The sequence below is a fragment of the Xenopus laevis genome, chromosome 7L (assembly GCF_017654675.1).
Source record: "Xenopus laevis strain J_2021 chromosome 7L, Xenopus_laevis_v10.1, whole genome shotgun sequence".
Taxonomy (NCBI): Eukaryota; Metazoa; Chordata; class Amphibia; order Anura; family Pipidae; genus Xenopus; species Xenopus laevis.
In genome coordinates this window covers 42,228,721-42,252,971 of record NC_054383.1, presented here as the reverse complement: position 1 = coordinate 42,252,971, position 24,251 = coordinate 42,228,721, and the positions used below count along the sequence as shown (strand labels likewise).

The 24,251-nt window shown below is 38.1% G+C and overlaps 2 protein-coding genes across 3 annotated transcripts in view; both read right to left on the bottom strand.

Moving 5' to 3' along the window:
- Nucleotides 1-2,787, bottom strand: part of XB987369.L (provisional ortholog of serine protease 12 L homeolog) — a 31,730-nt gene extending 28,943 nt beyond the window's left edge. The window contains exon 1 of one of the 2 annotated variants that reach the window (XM_018225436.2): nucleotides 2,423-2,787. In XM_018225436.2, the coding sequence (XP_018080925.1) occupies nucleotides 2,423-2,494 (72 nt within the window). In that variant the 5' untranslated portion in view covers nucleotides 2,495-2,787. The remainder of the gene's footprint in view (nucleotides 1-2,422) is intronic. The other variant, XM_041568852.1, reaches the window with a different exon arrangement.
- A 10,766-nt stretch (nucleotides 2,788-13,553) lies between these two features.
- chchd1.L (coiled-coil-helix-coiled-coil-helix domain containing 1 L homeolog) lies at nucleotides 13,554-17,073 on the bottom strand. The gene is made up of 3 exons (XM_018225431.2): nucleotides 16,882-17,073; nucleotides 15,760-15,878; nucleotides 13,554-14,733 (listed from the first exon to the last, which is right to left on the bottom strand). The coding sequence occupies exons 1-3, from the start codon at nucleotides 17,015-17,017 to the stop codon at nucleotides 14,626-14,628; spliced, it is 363 nt and encodes a 120-aa protein (XP_018080920.1). The 5' UTR covers nucleotides 17,018-17,073; the 3' UTR covers nucleotides 13,554-14,625.
- Between the last annotated feature and the right edge of the window lie 7,178 nt (nucleotides 17,074-24,251).

Below are 24,251 nucleotides of genomic sequence, written 5' to 3'. Positions count from 1 at the left end.
CGCCTCTTACTTCAGGCAGTGTGTGGTTAGCTTAAAAAGCACACGGAATATTCATATGAATCCTCCTATTAGTATTTAAGCAACATGTTTTATAAAATATTTTAAAATTCTCCAAAACCCATTAGAATGCTTATAATTTCATTCAGATTAATTGAACACTGTTCTCCTCGTTGTACTTTGGAAAATACCTTGCAATCAAATAGTTACAGGTTTGGGACCTGTTATCCAGAATGCTTGAGACCTGTGGTTTTCCTGATAACTGATCTTTCGAAATTTGGATATTCATACCATAAGTCTACTAGAGGATAACAGTACTGTTTTATTATTATTACTACAGAGAAAATGGAAGACAGCCTTTCCATAATTCAGAGATTTCTGGATAACAGGTTTCCACATAATGGACCCCACGCCTGTACTATATTCTCCACTGGCCTGTCATCATTTGAATTGTCTATTACCTGAATACTGAAACGTATGTCCAGACGTTTACAACCCAATTCCATTCTTCCATCCCTAAATTCCATAGAGGGACTTTATAATTTTTCATACATTAAAATTCCTACCAACCTCCTAGGCTTTCCTATTACTTACAAAGGCCACTACCCTTCACCCAAACACCCAGTTCCATACCGACAAATACAATAGTTGGGAAGGGTGGGAGCTACAACATGGAGCTGGTCACTGCTCCTGTATAAACTATAACAAACAAGACCATTCTGGTCCTAGCAGAAAATAAAATATTTGGAACAAAACTTGATAATGAAACCCTGGGCAAATATGATTTTATAAAATGCCAACTTAGACCCTTTAATGCTTAGCTTTAAAAAATATTTGTAGCTGTTTTTAAATCACAGTGTGAACATACAGGGGTGATCCTTACCCTAAGGCGGCTTTTGTGCTCCCCCCCCCTCCTTAGCCTGTGCTCACTTTTCCAGCTATGTAGGGGGTCTCTACACTAGAAGAGACAAATTTCCGGTTTGAAAAATGGAAATACTGTTCTTAAATTTACCGGGAGTGGCTTTTTGCTGCCCCATGTAATTTGTGGGGCGCTGCGGCTTTTGAAAACAGGGCATCATCACAGCTGAAGGCGAAATGAACATGAAAACATTTTTAAAAACAAAACCAATTATGCATTTCATCATAATATGGAGAACTTTACACAAGTTGTTCTTTAGTGGGTTAGCCACAACCTAATGCTGGCTTTAATTATTCCAAGTGCACTAGGTCTGTAAAGTCGAACTGCTAGTGGGTTGCTGTGTGATACCAAACGAAGGCAAACTTTGCCCATATTACTTCATATCCTCCAGTTGTTTAGGTGTTAATGTTAATATGATGACCAGTTTTGTTATGTATTTTAGTAACAGTATTGGACCTCTAAGTTTCACCAGTCTGTTTATGGTACAGTGTTCCAGTTGACGTATGTTTGGGTTATGTCTAAAACATTATGCACAAAGTCCCTGGGCAGCTTGGAGACAAGCCAGCTAAAATACTTGAGGGAAGTTACTGCTTTAGGCATGAACCCTGTCTTGTTTTTCTTTGTGCTGACACTATAAATACCGAACCTATAAAACCTGAGCTGAACATGTGATATTGCTAAGTAAATTCAGCAACCCCCATTTCCGTCACAATACGTTTATTATTTCACTTCTGCCCATTTAAACCCTTCTGGTCAGGAGGCGGCAGCAATCCTTCTAATAGTAATCTGTTATTGAAATGACCTAGTAAGGACTCCAGGAGATGGAAAAATGCGTGGGGTGTTTTAGTATATAAGATAGATGACAACAATAGTGACTTAGCTATTCGCCTTTGTGGGAAGAAAATAAGGATCACTGCTGCTATGATTTGCAGAAGAGTGCCACACAGCCATCAGAGCTATTTGAAAGATGTGAATGGAGAGTTTAAATACACAGATGCCATGGATAATTCATTCCCAACCCTGCCCAACACATTATATGAATGCATGCACTTTTAACCTTTTGCTTGCCACAAAGGACAAAAATGCATTGCTACACACCCAAAAGGGTCTCAGAATTGAAGGCATAGCTGAACATTGTAACTCTTTCACTGCCACCTTTCTTTAGCCCATTCATGTTATACGCAGTAGCTTAGTTAATCCTTTCTGCTATACTGAAAATTGCTTTGGTTGGGGTGCTCTGTCAAATTCTTAGCAGACATTTCCAGTCTCTGAAGATCTGCAATGCTGTTCTGTTTTTCTATCTGCACTATTTAGAATAGAGAAGCTGAACATGAAATGCAGTTAAGCTTTTATGATGGGTTTATCTACTACATCTCTTTACAATACATACACAATGCTTGTATTTAACCACAACAGAAATGCTTATTAGTGGGACAAAGTCCATTACACTTATAATACTGTACAACTAGTGACTTATTAGGAGATGATTAAGCAATTTGTGCTTACCTGAGAGACTCCATAGCCAGAGAAAACACCCAGGAAAATGACCAGCACCCTCTGAATGTCTTCATGTTTCATTATTGCTGGTCAGTGGGATAAAACTGCTCTGTTGTGCCAGCTATTTGCTAGAGCTTTGCTAGCCTCTCATCACTGTAGTCCTGGTCACAAAGCTGCAGGCTGGGCTGTGGCACCACTAACTGCCCTTTTGTCATTAGTGAATACAGCAGCAAGCAGTCTCCTGCTATTGGTCCTGCCAGAGATTTGGAATCATCATTCAGAAAGGCAGTAGACAAGTGTGGGCTAGCAGAGATTCAGTGTGAATACACGGGGCTATTTGCTTACTTCTCCTCCCACTCTGCAACTCGGAGTCTTTTACAGAACCACCTCCTCTTCACCCTTTTCAACCCAGTGTTTCTCTTTCACTCTTTATTCCCAGCCCAAATACCCCACCCTTTTCTTATACAGTATATGAGCCCTTATCAATGTTATTGCTGATTCATTATACCTCTCTGCTTCATTTGGAGTCTTTTTGCAAATGAAACGGACAACTTAGTATACAACAATGTATCACAATTATGTAACAAAGCCCTTCTAAATGTAAAAAAAAAAAATATATATATATACATACATACATACATACATACATACATACATACATACATACAGGTAAAGGATCTGTTATCCGGAAACCAGTTATCCAGAAATCTCAGAATTACGGAAAGGCCCTCTCTCATAGACTCCATTTTATCCAAATATTCTAAATTTTTAAAAATGATTTCCTTTTTCTTTGTAATAATAAAACAGTACCTTGTACTTGAACCAAACTAAGATATAATTAATCCTTATTAAAGGCAAAACCATCTTATTGGGTTTTCTTGATGTTTACATGATTTTCAAGTAGATTTAGGGCATAAAGATCCAAATTACGGAAAGATCTGTTATCCAGAATATCCCAGGTCCCGCGCATTCTGGATAACAGTGCCCATACCTATATATATATATATATATATATATACATACATACATACATAATTCGTGGTCTCTACAACATTGTATAATGTAGACTTTACAGTGAGCAACAACAAACAAAGACTTATTTTGTGGCATGCACTATAAAAACTCATAAAGCGTTACAGAACATCCAAGTGGTCATTTGTAACCAATCTTCCCTTCACCGATACTTTGATTTGTATATACACCAAATACACCATTTTTTTTACGTTGCATTTTACATTGACTTTTTTTTTCTTAAAAAAGCCCAATAAAACATATTGCCATGGTTAAGAGCCATAATCCCTCTCATAATAAAGAAAACTTTATTATGAAGTGGAATGAACAGAAGTTTGAGAAAAACTGTGAGTCACTGAGAGATTTCACCCAATTGGCTGATTCCAGCATGAGTCAGCAATTTGCAATGCACTGCTGATAAATAGCATGGGCGGGTTGTTTGCAGCAGGTAAAAGGTAGATAGAGGATACACACTAATAAATAATTTATATCTTGGAAACTATCTTCGAAACTACGAAAAAAATAGCATTTAAATATAAATAAATCCACTACAGTGTGAGTTCGTGGATATATCAGTGACAGTTATCCTTGAATGAGAAACTAAAGCCTAAAGTAATTTTGTTTTTAAACCGATGATGAATGTATATTATATACATTATTATATATATATATATATGTTCATTAAATAGTGCCGTAAATATCCTCAATAGCAGCTGCTAGTTCACTGTGACTGTTCACAAGGCTACAAAGTATTCCCCATGCTGTAATAAAAAAAAATATCCACTCTTCTCTTACTAGCATAGTGTGGAAAAAGCTCCACTGTAATTTGCCCATTGTCATTGTTGTCCAGAACCCACTATAGTGGTCATTAACGCTCAGATTTCGGTAATCCAAAGCAACCAATGCACAAATAGCTTTTATCAGTATGCTGCACATAGTATAATTGCAATACACCACTGGACACAGAACATTGAGAGACAAACATGATTATGGCACAGTGCTCACATAGAACATCACCCAGGCTGGTGCATTTTGCAGAGAACAGGAATGCTGTCCATGGTTGAAAGATTATATATATAAATATTCAATAGACGGTGCCTAAATTAATAGCATTTTCTTGTCTTTTAAGTCATGGTATTATTATCAGGGCCTGTCCCAATCTGTGGATCAGTAAGGTTAGGCACTCAGAAAAACTCCAATCCAGGTATTAAATTATAATGTTTATTTAAAGGGTAATAACATAGCCCTTAGGGCTCTTACAGACGAGCGTTTTTACCTGCGCTCCCCTGGATTCCGGTTTCATGCGTTCAGTGCAGGAGTAGACGCACTGAATTCTTTTCAATGTGGCTGTACTCACAAAGATGCATGTAAGCGCCGAACGCAGGTTGGGATGCAGCATGTTGCATCTTACCTGCGTTGGCGCTTACATGCATCTGTGTGAGTACAGCCACACTGTACTGAGCGCAGGTAAAAACGCTTGTCTGTAAGAGCCCTATGTCTAACAAGTTATCTCAAGCTTTTCCAAATTACCCTTTAAATAAAATGTTTAAGTTGTATTGGCATTCACCTAGTCCTTATTGATACCTGGTGTGTCTGCTCCCCCACCTGGAGGCTCAGGTGTACCTGTGCCCTCCATCTACTTTGGAGAGCCTCTAGGATTACGTCTATAACTATATGGCCTGTTAGTGATCTGACATAGGTCCCTGAATTTTGGTGGTATTATCTCCCAAAAACACCCCTTAGGGGGTTATTCATCAAAAATCAAGTTGTTTTCCACAAAAAAATCTAGTTTTCAAGGGTATTTTCGGGTTAAAAAAAAGATGTATTATACTCCGACCCAGAAAATAACTTGAATCAGGAAAAAAAACCTGTTGAGGTCATGTACAGAGTCAATTACAGAGGTCCCTTGAACCATTTGAATATGTTAATACACTTCATTATCAAGTTTTTTTTGGGGAAGTTTCACTTTAGAGTGCAATCAATTTGAGTGATTCAAGGTTTTTTTTTGCTGAAAAGTCAATCAATCCGAGTTTTTGGGTTGTTAACCCCAAACTCGCTGGTTCCAGTTTTTTCCATTTGAGTTTTTTCTTAAATTAGAAACCATTCGAGTTGTGAGTTAATTCAAGGTCTGAAAAAGCTCACAACACACTAAAATTCAACCTTGGATAAATAACCCCTATGTTTGATAACTGAAATGTACATTGTTTGGATCCCAGGAAACAATGAATGGGTGCTATAGCCCTGAAATGCTTGCAGTCTTGCACAGCTCTGTGTTTTCCATGCAATTTCAGGTGAGTTTTCTCAAAGTGCAAATTGGTATGTTTGCACTTGCAAATGCTACAGTGAATCCAATGTAGAAAGCACCCCATTGCAAATTTTGCATTCAACATCAACGGACGTCTTACTGCTGCCGAATATGATTTTGTTTGCAACAGGTTGTTCCTTCTGACCTATCATACTTTCCAATCAACATGGAAATAAAAGCAACTGGTTGCACCACTGAAAAGAAACATGTAAACAAGGCATGGTGGATTAGCTTGGCATAATTGGTTTGATATGTAACTATATCACCATTGTTACACTAAATGTAATCTGCTGTCTAAATACATTTACCTTAAAAACGTCCAGGATGAAGCTGCACTGGTTCAAGCTTTAGGCCAAATGTGATGACCTCATAATCTTGCCTGGTATTAAATCAAACAGATGAGCACTGGTGCAATTTGAAAGAGGTGGGAGAATACTTTGCCTGTGGAGATTGGTGTAGCGGCTGTAGTCTTTAAAATAATTCAAAGATTTTGCAAATTAATCAAAAATGCACAGAAATCCTACAATATACTGCATGCATGTTGTCTTTAAAGGATCAGTAACATCAAAAACCACAAAGACATATTAAACTTTTAAATCGCTTTTAAAGTCTTTATTAAAGGGATACTGTCATGGGAAAACATGTTTTCTTCAAAACGCATCAGTTAATAGTGCTACTTCAGCAGACTTCTGCACTGAAATCCAGTTTTCAAAAGAGCAAACAGATTTTTTTATATTCATTTTTGAAATCTGACATTGGGCTAGACATTTTGTCAATTTCCCAGCTGCACCCAGTCATGTGACTTGTGCCTGCACTTTAGGATGGAACTACTTTCTGGCAGGCTGTTATTTCTCCTACTTAATGTAACTGAATCAGTCTCAGTGGGACTTGGCTTTTACTATTGAGTGTTGTTCTTAGATCTACCAGGCAGCTGTTATCTTGTGTTAGGGAGCTGCTATCTGGTTACCTTCCCATTGTTCTGTTGTTAGGCTGCTGGGGGGGAGGGAGGGGGATGATATAACTCCAACTGAAGTTTATCAGAGCACAAGTCACATGACTGGGGGCAGAAGGGAAACTATCAATATGTCTAGCCCCATGTCAGATTTCAAAATTGAATATAAAAAAAATCTGTTTGCTCTTTTGAAAAACTTGCCTCCAAGCCTGGAATTAAAAAATAATCACCTGCTTTGAGGACACTGAGAGCAACATCCAAGGGGCTGGAGAGCAACACGTTGCTCACGAGCTACTGGTTGGGGATCACTGCCTCAAAGGGATCCTGTCATCGGAAAACATGTTTTTTTCAGTTAATAGTGCTGCTCCAGCAGAATTCTGCACTGAAATCCATTTTTCAAAAGAGCAAACAGATTTTTTTATATTCAATTTTGAAATTTGACATGGGGCTAGACATTTTGTCAATTTCCTAGCTGCCCCTGGTCATGTGACTTGTGCCTGCACTTTAGGAGAGAAATGCTTTCTGGCAGGCTGCTGTTTTTCCTTCTCAATGTAACTGAATGTGTCTCAGTGAGACATGGGTTTTTACTATTGAGTGATATCACTCCAACTTGCAGTACAGCAGTAAAGAGTGATTGAAGTTTATCACAGCATGTCTAGCCCCATGTCAGATTTCAAAATTGAATATAAAAAAAATCTGTTTGCTCTTTTGAAAAATGGATTTCAGTGCAGAATTCTGCTGGAGCAGCACTATTAACTGATACGTTTTGAAAAAAACATGTTTTCCCATGACAGTATCCCTTTAAGAAATAACTTACCAAAACTCCGCTTGCGTTCCTCTTCAGAAAAGGCGACACGGCAAAGATCCATCATGCGGCACTCCATTTCTCCTCCCTGGCTATCTCCTATAAGGAAAGCAGGGAGGAGAAATTGAGCGCCGCACGATGGATCGCCTTTTCTGAAGAGGAGTACAAGCGTTGTTTTGGTGAGTTATTTCTTAATAAAGACTTAACAATTTAAAAGTTCAATTTGTCCTTATGTTTTTTTTTTCATTCTATACTAACGAATTTTTTTTTTAAAAAATTGATGTTACTGGTCCTTTAAATATCGAATATGACCATACAGTATTTAGAGACATTTAGCACAGCATTTTCCATGCTTTAGATTACTGTAAAAAATAACACACTTTATGTGTCCAAAAAGAAAAAAAACACCCTGCCATCTGTCCATATTTCACACTAATAAGACGATTTGCTCTCTATAATGGATTTTATAAAATATCAAAGATTTTCAGTGGCATATGGGTTTAAAATACATCTCAGTGAAGTCATGCAAATGTAGAAAAACTGGAAAAAATGGCTGTTTTAATGCAGCATATGTGTGGGGGTGGCTGAATACAATCTGTTTCAAACTGGCAAGGCATTTTTTTCTGTGATACTTAAAGCTGGCCATAGACATGCAGATAATTAGCCTATGTTGGAGGAACGATTGTCCGTGCCAATTTTCTGACCTGCAACAAACAATTCAAATTAATATAAAGTAGTAAAGAGAACAAATCAAACAATGCTTGGGCCATTAATTGACAGCACGAAAGTTATGTCAAATAGTAGTGACAGTCTCCCATTGATATAATAAATTCATGCAGAGATCTTATTGTTAGCCGATATAAATCTTTTAACCTATCCGATCGACATGGTACGAAAAATGATGGGACACATGGTCCGAAAATCGTACAAACCTTTGTTTCGTAGGATGGTATCTTTGTGTCTATGGCCAACTTTAGTAAAACACCTAAAATACCGTAAGCTTAATTAACAGTGAGGAACAATTGGGATGATTTTCCAATATTTGCTGTTTTTTGTCGCTCATAAAAAAAAAATACAAATATCGATTTGTAGTAATGTGGAAAAATAATTTTTTTATGCTATCCAGAAAAGCTGCTTGTAAACATCTATCCATTGAAAAAGCATATTAAAGGGATACTGTCATGGGAAAAAGTTTTTTCAAAACACACGAGTTTATAGTGCTGCTCCAGCAGAATTCTGCACAGAAATCCATTTCTCAAAAGGGCTAGACATAGTCAGTTTCCCAGCTGCCGCCAGTCATGTGACTTGTGCTCTGATAAACTCAAGTCACTTTTACTGCTATACTGCAAGTTGGAGTGATATCACCCCTCCCCCCCCACAGCAGCCTAACAACAGAACAATAGGAAGGTAACTAGATAGCAGCTCCCTAACACAAGATAACAGCTGCCTGGTAGATCTAAGAACAGTACTCTATAGTAAAATCCCACTGAGACACATTCAGTTATATTAAGTAGGAGAAAAAACAGCCTGCCAGAAAGCCGTTCCATCCTAAAGTGCTGGTTCCAGACAAAATGACCTGAGATGGCTGCCTACACATCAATATTACAACTAAAAAAATACACTTGCTGTTTCAGGAATTCAGTTTTATATTGTAGAGTGAATTATTTGCAGTGTAAACTGTGCAATTTAGAAATAAAAATTACATCATAAAAATCACAACAGAATCCCTTTAAATAAACAGCCGTAAAACCTTAAATAATCCAAAAAAATGCTCAAAAGAGAAAATGTATATATACTGTATATTTTCCATCACACTAATAAGAGGTTATAAAGTAAAAGTGTAGCAGACATCTATTGTCTTTAACTGTTTAACTGCAAGCAAGTTTAACCAACATTGCTGCACACACAAAAAAAGTTACCAGCATAGACTGAACATTTCAGCATTTAAACCAATGGCAAAAACACACTGCTAGGCAAAAGTAAAGGGGCCACACAGCCTGGCCGTTTAAGGGTATCAATGAATTTAGTCATTCTTCAGAATAATTGTGGCTTTTGTTCAAGTTCGGTTTCAGCTATAACATGAATGCCATGACATCAACTTTGATGACAAAAAGTGAACAACAAATAATAAAAAAACAATGTTTTTGTGCTACAAGCTGGTTTCCTGTTTTAGCATACTAAATGAACATTTATCGAGCAGCCCATTAGTCATATATGACAAACTACATTTACTGCTTTTGAATACAAAAGGGTCACACGATCTGAATCAGCTCAATGGAAAATGATTTGCAATCACACTATACACAATGGCTGTAAACACAAATAAAAATGTAATACTGGATTTGTGTGCAGTAAAACATTTCAAAATCGTCAGGATGATGGTAATCTTCATCAACTGGTAGCAAGAACAGTTTTCTAGAATGCAGGATGACTGCAGCCAGTCACTGGTGCTTTGTTTTTTAACCCTTTTGTGTAACTGCTTTAAAAAGAAAATGTCTATATACAGTTAGGCCCATAAATCTTTGGTTTTCTAATTTTGGTTCTGTACACAATGAATTTTAAATGAAACAACTCAGATGCAGCTGAACTGCAGACTTTCAGCTTTAATTCAAAACAAAAAGATTGCATAAAAATGTGAGGAACTAAAGCCTTTTTTTTAACACAATCACTTAATTTCAGGGTCTCAAAAGTAATTAGACAAATTAAAAAAATATAAAATGTTAATTTCTCATACTTGGTTGAAAACCCTTTGCTGGCAATGACAGCCTGAAGTCTTGAACTCATGGACATCACCAGATTCTGGGTTTCCTCCTTTTTAATGCTCTGCCAGGCCTTTACTGCAGCAGCTTTCAGTTGTTGTTTGTTTGTGGGCCTTTCTGTCCGAATGTTTAGTCTTCAACAATTGAAATGCACGCTCAATTGGGTTCGGATCAGGTGACAGACTTGGCCATTCAAGAATATTCCACTTCTTTGATTTAATAAACTCCAGCATTGATTAGGCTGTATGTTTTGGGTCATTATGAAACGCCTCCCAATCAATTTGACTGCATTTAGCTGGATTTGAGTAGACCATATGTCTCTGAACACCTCAGAATTCATTCGGCTGCTTGTGTCCTGTGTCACATCATGGATAAACACTAGTGTCCCAGTGCCACTGACAGCCATGTATGCCCAAGTCATCACACTGTCTCTGCCATGTTTTATAGGGATGTGGTATGCTTTGGATCATGAGCTGTTCCACACCTTCTCCATACTTTTTTTTTTGCCATCATTCTGGTAGAGGTTGATCTTGGTTTCATCTGTCCAAAGAATGTATATCCAGAACTGTGCTGGCTTTTTTAGATGTTTTTTAAGCAAAGTCCAATCTTGCCTTTCTATTCTTGATGTTTATGAGTGGCTTGAACCTTGTAGTACTCCCTCTGTATTTACTTTCATGCAGTCTTCTCTTTATGGTAGACTTGGAAATCAACACGCCTACCTCTTGGAGAGTGCTGTTCACTTGTTAGACTGTTGTAAAGTGGTTTCTCTTCACCATGGAAATGATTCTGAGATCATCCACCACTGTTGTCTTCCGTGGACGTCCAGGTCTTTTTGCGTTGCTGAGTTCACCAGTGCTTTCTTTCTTTCTCAGGATGTACCAAACTGTAGATTTTGCCACTCCTAATATTGTAGCAATTTCTCGGATGGTTTTTTTTCTGTTTTTGCAGCTTAGGGATGGCTTGTTTCACCTGCATGGAGAGCTCCTTTGACTGCATGTTGTTTGTTCACAGCAAAATCTTCCACATTCAAGCACCCCCCCTTAAATCAACTCCAAGGCTTTTATCTGCTTAATTGATAATGAAATTATGAAGGAATTGCCTACACCTGCCCATGAAATAGCCTTTGAGTCAATAGTCCAATTACTTTTGAACCCCTGAAATGAAGTGATTGTGTTAAAAAATGAGTTCCTCGCATCTTTATGCAATCTTTTTGTTCAACCCACTGAATTAAAGCTGGAAGTCTGCAGTTCAACTGCATCTGAGTTGTTTCATTTAAAATTCATTGTGGTAATTTACAGAACCAAAATGAGAAAAAAGGTTGTCTCTGTCCAAAAATGTATGGGCCTAACTGTAATTTATGAGTAGGGGTTACTTAAACTAATATTCTCTTGACATGTGGATGCATGTTATTTAGCACAATAAGTCTTATTTACACAAATAGTAGAGTAAGTAAAAAGGTAAGCAGCAAAAGATTTTGAGGACACTTATTAAAGGGATACTGTCATGGGAAAAAAAATTTTTTCAAAATTAATCAGTTAATAGTGCTGCTCCAGCAGAATTCTGCACTGAAATCCATTTCTCAAAAGAGCAAACAGATTTTTTTATATTCAATTTTGAAATCTGACATGGGGCTAGACATGCTGTGATAAACTTCAATCACTCTTTACTGCTGTACTGCAAGTTGGAGTGATATCACTCAATAGTAAAAACCCATGTCTCACTGAGACACATTCAGTTACATTGAGAAGGAAAAACAGCAGCCTGCCAGAAAGCATTTCTCTCCTAAAGTGCAGGCACAAGTCACATGACCAGGGGCAGCTGGGAAATTGACAAAATGTCTAGCCCCATGTCAGATTTCAAAATTGAATATAAAAAAATCTGTTTGCTCTTTTGAAAAATGGATTTCAGTGCAGAATTCTGCTGGAGCAGCACTATTAACTGAAAAAAACATGTTTTCCGATGACAGGATCCCTTTGAGGCAGTGATCCCCAACCAGTAGCTCGTGAGCAACGTGTTGCTCTCCAGCCCCTTGGATGTTGCTCTCAGTGTCCTCAAAGCAGGTGATTATTTTTTAATTCCAGGCTTGGAGGCAAGTTTTTGTTGTATAAAAACCAGAAGTACTGCCAAACAGAGTCTCCTGTAGGCTGCCAGTCCAAATAGAGGCTACCAAATGGCCAATCACAGCCCTTATATGGCACTCCAAAACATTTGTCATGCTAGTGTTGCTCCCCAACTCCTTTTACTTCTAAATGTTGCTCACGGGTTCAAAAGGTTGGGGACCCCTGCTTTAAGGCATGTTTTGCATCATGCCAAAATTGTGTTTATGTTCCAGAATGGGGGACCTGATGCCCATGCCCTGGCTACACAATTAGATGGTGAGGAGGGAAGGGGGTATTTGAGGAGTGCAGTGACAGACGAAATGCAGAATGGAAAGTTAAACGAACTGCCTGCCCCGCCCCTATGCCTAAAACAGGCAATATATTATTGAGAGCTGTGGTTTTTTTTTAAGAATGCTTTTTATTGAGTTTTTACAGTTAGAAAAGGAGCAAATTAGTAGGGTAAAGGGAGGGAGGGGATTGGCTGGATTTATTGTTCATTAGCTGATGGAGGTAGCCAGCAATTCAAGCCATGGAGTCCATATACCCTCATATTTGTTTGGGCATCCTCTAGCTAGATAGGCAAGTTTATACAGTTTCAGTTGACAAGCCTAATCCAGTGGTTGAGGGTTGGTGGTGATGGGCCCATACAATGCAGGTTTTGGCTTAGAATAGCAGCAGCCTCATTAGGTATCTGATGTGTGTTCCGGGCACCAGAGAGTCAAGTAGGCCTAACAGGCAGGTAGTTGTCCCAAATTTAATGCAGGAAATCAACATTCGGGGCTGTGCACCTTGGACAATTGGGAGAGCCTATCCTACTTATAGCATACAATTTTCGTGGGGTAAGATATGTTTGGTGGATAATTTTGTGTTGTATAAACTTCTCTCTTGTACTCACTATGGGAAGGTAGAGGTTATCTATAATTTCTTCTCAATCATCTGGGTCAACTTGGACAGTGCTGGCTTCCCATTTGTACTTCACTCTGGGCAGTCTGTCATATCTCTTAGAGATAAAATGTCTATATGTGTTGAATAGGAGCTTTGTTCTATTGGGCTAAGGCAGCGATCAAGTCCTCAAGTTCTGAGTACTGGAGTTGTGGAGGAGCAGTTCAAAATTGTGCTGAGCAAAGGTGCCTGATTTGTGTGTATCTGATCTCGGACAAATCGGGCAGAGCAAAGGTTTGGCAGAGAAAAGGTACTGTGGAGAGCTGAGATATTTAAACAAGTTTATTATAGGTTTGGATGTTTTGATAAAAAAAGAATTTGGGTTTAATGTATAATTTGAAAATGACTTATTATACAGGTTTCTATGTACAGGTGCCAGGTCCCCTTTAATTTACTGTAACTGCATATATTGGGACAGATAAGATGACAATAATCAGCTTGAACATTACCAACAAAAAATACTTTCACATTCTTACTAGTGAAATCACAGTATCAATACATTTAGAAGTTCAGAAGTCCCCTTTTTTTTTTTTAACAAAAACAATCTTTTCACAGCTATATCATATATTTTCTTTATTAGCTTGGTAAGAACAGCAAGCTCATTTGGTGAAATATATATGTTTTTATGGTTTCATATTTATGGAGCCAGCAGAAAATGTATGTCTTGACTGAAGCATGACAAGGGGGGAAAACTTGCCTGGCAACATTTTCAGGTTTGTACAAAAAAAAACAAAAAAAGCTTCTTGATGGTTTGCCTATCACAATTTATTTTGCTTATGGGAAGAACAATGGAAAGATAGTGTGGAATACGGACCATGCTTGTTTCAGCAGCATGCCAGTATTTAAAGAACTATGTTTAGCTCTTTAAGTATTTCAGTGACCACATCAAGAGGTCCTAATGATGCAAGTTAGTTCTTTATAACCCAATTTATCATAATGCCTATTGTTTTATTAGTTTGTACAAAGACCACCTTTTTATTACTGCACTATACATATATACATATGCATACACATATCTATGTGTGTATGTATACAGAATGTGAGAACCATTTAAATTATAGAAGAATTTTCTTTTTTTCCCAAAATGAAGATTGCAGGAGATCGAAGCAGGACAAATGCCTTTGGTCTTTGCAATGGTTTCCAGATATTTGATTTGTGTGTGTGTTTGGAGACAGTAGCAACGTTCAGTAACTATCAGTCCATGAGAGGGAATAAAACTTTTCTTCTCGCTTATCATTCCCAGGAATAACATCTTCGTATCCTCCAGAACTCAGCAGGTAATCACTGTATATTTTAAAGAAACTAGGTAGAATAGTCTACTGGAATGTCATTCAAATGTTTATACTTCATGATCAATATTTGGGAAACGTCTCAGTAACTTGTTTACTTGTTTTGGAGGTAACCGTCCTGCTTGGACTTCCTGGTTCAAGCCAGCTTTTCTTGCAGCCTGCATATGGAGAAAAATAAAAAGTGTTCTTACATTTAGAATGAGTATAAGAAGTCTTCTTATCCTTTATAAAGATGGTTTGTCTTCCCTTAAAGGGGTAGTTCGCCATTAAGTTAGGTTTTAGTATGTTGTATAATGGCTAATTCTAAGCAATTTTTCAATTGGCCTTCATTTTTTTTTTTTTTTTTTATAGTATTTGCCATCTTCTTCTGACTTTTTCCAGCTTTTAAATGTGTGCCACTGACCTCATCTAAAAGATAAATGCACTGTAAGACTACAAATGTATTGTTATTGCTACTTGTTGTTGTTTATCTCTCTATTCAGGCCCTCTCATCTTCATATTCCAGTCTCTTATTCAGTCTGCCTATGCATGGTTGCTAGGGTAATTTGGACCCTAGCAACTGGCTTGCAGAAAATGCAAACTGGAGAGCTGCAGAAACAAAAAATGCTAAATAACTCAAAACCACAAATAATAAAAAAAGAAACCCAATTGCAAATTCTCAGAATCATTCTAAAAGTTAATTTAAAGGTGAACAACCCCTTTAACTATAATGATAAAAGTGTAAAATAACTTGTAAAGAAGCTTCAGTACAAAATCTTGGGCACCCATGGGCAAACTGCATATTTGGGTAATTTTGTAGTGACAAAATTATGTAAACAAATACACACACAGCACATGCAAGCTGCAAGGGATATTGATGACCAGCGAAAAGATGGCACTCTAGAGTAGAAGGCTTGGCTGGAGGGTTTTCCCAGAATGGGGTGGGGGGCTGAGGTTTATAATCACTTGAGGGGACCTAAAAAATTGCCACACACCAGTGATTAAGCCTTTCCCTTATAGCAACAGCTTCAGCCACTACTAGCAGGTGTACTGAGATATATTCCAGAACAATACAAGCACAAAACACTGCATTTTACTTCCATACATTAAGAAATAAAAGACAGACAGCCCTATTAAAAAAAAAAAAAAAAAAAAAAAAAAGGATTTCTGGTTTCAAGTTGAAATATTAAACAATAAAAATGTACCTGTTCTTTTGCAATGCAGTCATAGAAAGTCTTTATCTCTTTATTACAAGCCGTGTCACTAAATGTATTCTGTTTCCAGCATGCCATCATTACAGACATTTCTGTTATACAAGTTGCCTCTGGAAAAAAACAAGCATATGTATAATTATAATTGAATTTCAAATTAAACCTTCACCCTATCAGACAACTTATATCGGGAACACCCGTGTGACCTGACAGAATAAAGCTGAGCCATAGAAGCAAAGATCCAATCGTACGAATCGAGAATTCATACGATTTTCAGACCGTGTGTGGAGAGTCCCGACATTTTTCGTCCCACAGAGATGGGTCGTTTGGTCGATCGGACAGGTTAAAAGATTTCTGTCGGCTGCGGGTAATATCTCTGCATGTATTGCCGATCGTACGATTTTCAGTGTGAGACTGTCACTAGTTTTGTCAGACATAACCATCGTACAATTGCTGTCAGGGGCAGAACATCGTCTGATCTGTTCTTTTACTACTTTATTTGATCTGAATGGTTAGTGGCAGGTCGGGAGATGGGGAAGTCTGATCGTTCAAGGATTCAAACAATCGGATCTTTGCATCTATGGCCAGCTTTTGCAGACATAAAATATTGACAAACTTGGCTTATTTCTTATGGACATTCAGGTTAACAGCAGAACACACATGGCCTATGGGAACTGTTCTCACTTTATTACTTTATACTGTTTTCTACTGTACAAACACCATTTCTGACAGGCCCAAGTTTGACATTCAGTGCTTGGAAATATTTGTCCTTGCCTATGTCCCTGGTTTTTCAAAGTGGCCAACTGCTAAGAACATATTAGATATTGACAAATCTTATGGTCAGAAATCAGTCTGCAGAGCCTGCACTTACCAGTTAATTGTAAGATTCGATAGTTAGCACGCGTGTATTAGTTAGTGCTATTACAGTCTTATCCATTAATCATATTATTATGTTTTATACCTGGTTCATGATGAAGCACATGCTGCTCTGTCTCTCTTGTATTTATATATTAATAACTGGCAACCTATACACATATAGTTATTTAACATGTTGCGTGCGCATAGTCTGGCTCTCATATTCTCAGGTAACATGAATTCTTCCCATTTGTAACTTACCGCCAAGCCTCGCCTTTCGGTTGGCCACTGTGTCCGCTAATGCGAGAGCTCGGTTGGGTTTAAGGACAGGCTTTCCATTGCGGCGACTCAACAATTTAGCAACCTTGTCCTGCAGAGAGATACCCTGAGACGCCATGACAGACAAGGACGCAAGCGCAGAGAATTATGGGTCGAGGTCAAATGACGTCCCATCCGAGTTGCCGCCCCGTGCTTACGTCACTCGCTATGCGTAGAAAATGAGGTTAGTTGTTTTCAAAGCGCCATTCGTGTTTTGCGGCGTGACAGCGTTAAGATCCACAGAATGTAAAAGAAAAACGCTCTGGACAAAGTGTGTGTACTTTATCTTTTTCGCACAATACAACATTGGTTCCCAATTTCCGCCTCAGAAGAGTGGGGCAAAACGTTTTTATCTGCGCATGTGCGAAAGGCTTATAGTTGTATACCTCTTCCGTGCAGTCTAGCTTGCTGGTTTGCCTCCTAGCACGCTTCAATGCGCAAATCGTATTCATACACCAAAAATATTATGTGGGTTTAGCTTCTAGTGGGCAGCCCGTGGCAGTAGTAATGCATTTCAAGGCAAGCAGCAAAATAACTGATAGCCAACCTGATTTTTAAGTTATCTGCTTAAAGGGGTTGTTCACCTTTAAATTAACTTTTAAGTATGATGTAGAGAGATAAATAGACTGCCTTTTTGGACTTCTTATACTGATTTATTCATTCTAAATGTAAGAACACTATTTTATTTTTGTCCATATGCAGGCTCCACGAAACGCTGGTTTGAACCAGGAAGTCCAAGCAGGAAGGTTACCTCCAAAACAAGTAAACAAGTTACTGAGACATTTCACAAATATTGATCATGAAGTATAAGCATTTGAATGACATTCCAGTAGACTATTACTACTACCTAGTATCTTTAACATATACAGTGATTATCTGCTGAGTTATGCAGGATAAGAAGGTGTTATTAAGTCCTAGAATTAGCCATTATATAATATACTAAAAGTTAACTTAAAGGTAAACAATCTCTTTAAGGTGGGGGCTGATGAACTGCTAAAGGTGCTAAATGCAACAGTGCACTTACCTACAGAAAAAAATGACTTTTCAAAACGAATTGCTTGTTTGCTGAAATTACACTGATCCAATGTACTCCCCATTTCAGTAAATGAGATCCTTTGCCACTATGGGTTGTAGTTGATGGGGCATTTCTCTCAATGGCAATCCAAAAACATGTAACATGTTGCTATCTACTGCCTTAAAGGAGATATTTTGTGTGAAAACAGGAATGTGCCAGTGCATTATACTCCTCTTAATATAGAGAGATTGTGCTGAAAACTGATTTGTTCCAGGCTGATTTATTTAAACCTTTTGAAAAAAAAACCTACAATCCCACCCATCTGTTCCACTTCCTGTCCTGTGAATTCCTGGCTGTGCAGCATTGCCAGTGGCACTCTGCACACTGCACTGTAGGATAGGAACCAATCAGCAGGGAGAGGCAATATTCACCCAGAATTGTGCACTGGCTTGCTCTCCTACAGTCACAGGCCCAAAGAGACCCACTTTGATTCCCTTTAAAATCAATGGAAATCAGCTCAAAATACGTATTTGGCATTTTGATCAACGCTATTGCTAATCTACCCTGTGTAAGCACTGACAGGCAGATATAATGGCAATGAACTCATTTAAATAAAGCCAGCTTCCCTGGATGCAAGGAAAAATAGTTCTGCACTCAACAGCATCAGTGATGACGTAGTTGTTGTAATGTTAGAATGTTGGTGACAGCACTGATTTTGTTGAATGTGGTACATATATATATATATATATATATATATATATATATATATATATATATATATATATATATATATATATATATCTATATATATATCTATATATATATATATATATATATATATATATATCTATATATATATATATATATATATATATATATATCTCAATTAATGAATTGTAGATTCAATTTTGGATCCAAGATTTTTTATTCATGATCTAATCTGCATATACAAATTAGGATTCAGATTCTTCCAAATCTTTTCTGGGGGACATTTTGTGTCCTACCCTGCTTATTAGTGTACTAAATTGTACACCAGGAGATTTGAGGACATACTTGAAATTGGGGAGCCGGAGCTAGCAAACCTTTTATTAACAGGCCCCTGATGTTTACTTTTAGCCTAACAATCTTAAATATTGTTTTAAATGTTTTTTTAAGTAAAGTGTATGTTATCTAAAATGTCCCAGTTTGCTTATGTATAAACCATTCAGATCACTAAATCCAAAATAGATCAGCGTTAAAAATAAATATGGGGCAGAGAAACTTTATTTCCTAAAACAGGTCACATGATATCAAGAGGAGTCCTGATGACATATTAGACAGCAGCAGGAGGACAGAAGAGGTTGGCGACCCCATTAGTTAAAACAATACAAAAACGTATAACTAAAGTTGGTGTGTCTATTTGGCAGGTAAAGAGCTCTGAAAAGGCAATATATTGAATAGACATTTATTGCAGAAAGGCTCCGAAACATCGCAACAAATGAAACACACTGTTTCTAGGCAGCTAAATTTGTGGGAAGTGGAATGCAAAGGTTACTGTTATCATTCAGACCGGGTACCTCTGCATCAATGGAACTGCAGCGACATCAGCATGGATACAGAGTTTAAGATGCAGAACCATAATACAGCCTGTGATTGGCTGTGTGTGTCATTGGTATATCCCTTCAGGCCACTTAGATCTGGAAATCCGCCTAGCAACTTCAGGAAAATCAGTTTTATTATACTGATATTTTACAGCCAGACAATGACATGTCCAACTGCAGAAAAGCACATCTGCTTTTTTTTTACAGTGCACAACTCTGTGCTTGATAAAACTTCTCTGCTCATTATGTAGTATAGTATATCTCCGGCAGAGAAAGAGTTAATGTATTGAACATTTTTTGGCTCATATCTGCTGATGATTAGCTAATGGAAGCAGATTCCAGACAGAATCTCATTCAAATGCTGACATCATCCTGACCATCTAAGCAAGTGCCAGAGGGAACTGTAAAGCACTGAATCCAAGTAATGTCATGTCCAGCCTGACTTTGGCAGTGAGCAATGACATTCATAACAATGAATGGGTTTCAGATTCACATTTTATCCATTGTTTGTATGGAGTGACTATGTTATCTGATGCTATATTTCTATTTTTGCACGAATGCCCTTTGAACCCCATGAGTGATTTCAGTGCTGGATCATTTTCGCACTTCATGTGCATTAAAAGGGCAGTATAACAACTTGTTCAACATGAGTTCAGTAAATAGGGCTTATGCGAAGCATACTTTTTGCCTATTGTTATAATTACAAAAAAATATGTTTTTAATTATTTGAGTTAAATAAGGAAACAGAAGCTACTCCATGTTGGTTCTTTGCAAGATAATTACACTAACAGTGCGCAGATAATCCTCCAACATAAGAAACTGGTAATCAAACCTTTCAGGGGGAAAGGAGGGGAAGGTATATTGGTGATATAATTATCCATATCACAAGGACCAAACATGGATTATCTTCAATTTCTCCATTTACCTTGTTTAACTCTAGAAATCGTAAGAGAGTATTCTGGGGCAAATTTACTAAGCGCTGAAAATTCATCAGCGACGGCTTCACAGGCAGCGCAACACTCGCCAGGCGAAAATTTGCTTGGACAACGCTAATTCACTAACATGCAAAGTTGCCTCCAGGGCGTCGAACGCTCACGAAGTTGCACTGGCGTTAATTCGTCAAGCAGCACGAAGTTCGCTAGCGTTGGCTAATTTGCATACGGCGGGAAGTTAAAGTTGAATGGATGTATATGTTGCAGCAAATTCATTACATTACACAAGCCCAGGGAAGCTTAATAAAAGAAAATAGAGTTGTTATAATGCCCTTCACATGAACCCAGTGAATAGTTTATGTGCCATATGTTAGGAAATGTGGGGGGGAAGCCGGGTACCCCAGAAAATATGTACGCTCTTTTGCAGCTTTTCACCCTGAAAAAAGGAAAAGACGCCAGTGTTTTTTGGGACTAAATTTTGAGGAAGTTTTATCTACTACTATTGCACTTTGCCTGGTCTGAGGTGGCGAAGGTAAGTCTGGCGCAAGAGGTAGCGTTCAGTAAAATCTGCAATTTAGTGAATTTGCGCAGTTACATTCCTGCGTAGTTAGTCACTTCGCCCTTTAGTAAATTTGCCCCGCTGTCTTTTTAAATGGCAAAAAATTATTGTTGTGCTGTCCATGTTAAGGAGAAGTTTCATGAATGTCTGTATATTTTGTGGGGGGATTGCTCGTAGCAGCGGGTAGGGGTTAGGCAAAACAGTTCCACAGATGAGACAGGAGGCGCAGGTTGGCAACAAAACGTGCAGGCTCCTGCCTGTGGTTTATTTTCACAGCAGAAAAGTAAGCAAAGCACAAGTTCCGTGCATAAAGGTGATATAACAATAAATCAAAGTCTCACCAGATTGGATAACACAAATCCAAACGTCCTCTGCCGTCACAAGTTAATCTTCTCTGGAGACCCAGTGTCAGAGATAGGAGTTTCAGAGATAGTTTGCTTTCAACACACACAGACACACACACTCTTTCCTCACAGCTTCTCCAAGCTCACTGCACTCCATCGGAACACCTAGGCTCCCACCTACAGACTAATTGCCCTGGAGATTTAAAACTATTTCCTTTTTCTCTGTAATAATAACAGTACTTTTTACTTGATCCAAACTAAGATATAATTAATCCTAATTGGAAACAAAACTAACCCATTGGGTTTATTTAATGTTACATGATTTTCAAGTAGGCTTAAGGTATGACGATCAAAATTACAGAAAGATCCATTTTCCGGAAAACCCCTGCAGTATTCACAGTAAAATGTGAGAAGAGACAACTGATTTGAAAAGTGCAATGCCTACCAGTATCAAATATGTATAGTTTTTGGGGATTCCTTACCGTAGTATAATCACAAATATTTAAAGCACTGTACTAGAAACATACTTTAGATTGCAAGGCCATAAAGACCCCTAACAGCACTGACCCCAGAACCCCAGATAATTATATTGTTTTTGATCATACACAATATGACAAACTAAAAAAGATATCTTTCTACTGGTGAAGAGGACAAAATGGCAGATACACAACTTCTTTTCTAGGGGCAGGATCAGATGAAATCTATGAACTGGGGCTCTTCAGTCATTTTATCCACAAAAAATAAAGTCTATGGTGAATAGACAAATATGTGAATGTTGCTACATATTTCAGTTGTAGGATTGTTAGTGGTTCTTTCTACTAAAATAATCCATTTATATTCAAGAAATACCCTGCATTGAGCCTTGGTATTTGAACTAAAGCCAGATTTAGTGAAGTGCAGAGAGGATATTTACCTGAACACTTAGCTTGAATTAATGGGGTAGTTAACCTTGACAATAAGGGGCCGATTCACTAACTTCGAGTGAAGGATTCGAAGTAAAAAAACTTTGAATTTCGAAGTGTTTTTTGGGCTACTTCGACCATCGAATGGGCTACTACGACCTTCGACTACGACTTCGAATCGAAGGATTCGAACTTAAAATCGTTCGACTATTCGACCATTCGATAGTCGAAGTACTGTCTCTTTAAGAAAAAACTTCGACCCCCTAGTTCGCCATCTAAAAGCTACCGAACTCAATGTTAGCCTATGGGGAAGGTCCCCATAGGCTTTCCTAAGTTTTTTTGATCGAAGGATATTCCTTCGATCGTTGGATTTAAATCGTTCGATTTGAAGGATTTTATCGTTCGATCGAAGGAATAATCCTTCGATCGTTCGATCGCACTATTTGCGCTAAATTCCTTCGACTTCGATATTCGAAGTCGAAGGATTTTAATTCCCAGTCGAATATCGAGGGTTAATTAACCCTCGATATTCGACCCTTTGTGAATCGGCCCCTAACTTTTACTACACTGTAGACTGTGATATTCTGAGAAACTTTGCAGTTGGTCTTCATTTTTTACTTTTTTTTTTAAAATTATTTACCTTTTAGTTCAGCAGGTCTCCAGTTTCACACCTATTGGTTGCTAGAGTTCAGTTCACGCTAGCAAACAGACAGTGGTTTGAACGAGGTACTGGAAGATGTAAATGCAGACAGACGGAAGAGAAAGGTAAATTATCAAAAACTATATATATAAAAAAAATTCTATTCTATAACATTTATTATTATAAAAGTCTATTTATACTGCACCAACACTTTACATAGATAATGTATCTTTCACATTGGTCCCTGTCGCCATGCGATAAATTTTCACTACTGCGGGCAACTAATCTTCCCGAAAAGCAAGAATGTGAATCATCGGTGGGATGGTATACACGAGATAATGTATCATTCACATTGGTCCCTGTCGCCAAGCGAGTAGTAGTTGCCTCACAAGGAAACTTTGGGCAACTTCAGAAAACCGAAGCAACACATATGCCATTCCGCAGCCGATTCACATTCTTGCTGATGGGAAGGCATTTCGGGGAGATTCGTCTCCCGCAGTATGGAAGATTTATTGCTTGACAACTAATCTCCCCGTGTGCTACCACCCTAAGAACCTCCAATGAAATAGGAAACTCTATTCTGGGGTAACTGTTATATGGGGCTTTACCATCTGTGAGTAGCACCACATTGTGTGTGAGGATAGAAGGGAATTATTTATAAATTAATTATGAAACAAAAGATTTTGTCTCTTAAAGTTACCAGGAGTGACTTTTTACTTGGAGGTAACTGAAGGCAATAAATAGTGGTGTAACTACTGGGGGGAGCGATCTAACACGGGCCCACTGAAGCCGAGATAAAGCTGAGCAAATATTTTATAATCAGTAAAAGTGGCTGAAAACCGAAAAATAACATTTTGCCTAATGTAAGAAAATGTAATTCTAAGCACCTTCCAAATATACATTTCAATGGTTAAATAGGTTTTTGTAAATGTAATTGCTGTTAAAACAGTATTTGTTTGCCCCTTGCTATTGTCTGCTGCTGATCGTTCTGACTATTGAAACAAAGTAGCAGAAGCCATCTGATTAACACTCCTGTGAAGAAGCACGCAAGCCTGTGACTAGGCACATAGGGGCAAATTTACCAAAGGGCGAAGTGGCTAATGCTGGTGAATTTTCGCCAGCGTGACATCATTTTGGCACTTTGCCGATTTGCTAACGGTCGTTGGCGTAATTTCGCTTGCGAAGGAGATAGACTCTGGCGCAACTTCGCACTCTAACGCCAGACAAATTTTCTCTCTGGCAAAAGACCATTACTACGCAAATTCACTAAGTTTTTGATTTTACTGAACGTTACCTCTTGGGCCAGCGTTTACTTCACCAGCTCAGCCCAGCGAAGTGCAA

Bases quoted from the DNA above. Each gene is read 5' to 3' on its own strand.
- chchd1.L (XM_018225431.2), bottom strand. From the start codon at position 17,017: ATGGCGTCTCAGGGTATCTCTCTGCAGGACAAGGTTGCTAAATTGTTG. The intron at 15,879-16,881 runs GTAAGTTACAAA...GTTTTTTTCCAG, and splicing joins CCGAAAGGCGAGGCTTGGCG to AGGCAACTTGTATAACAGAA. The intron at 14,734-15,759 runs GTACATTTTTAT...CTCCATATGCAG, and splicing joins ACTGCATTGCAAAAGAACAG to GCTGCAAGAAAAGCTGGCTT.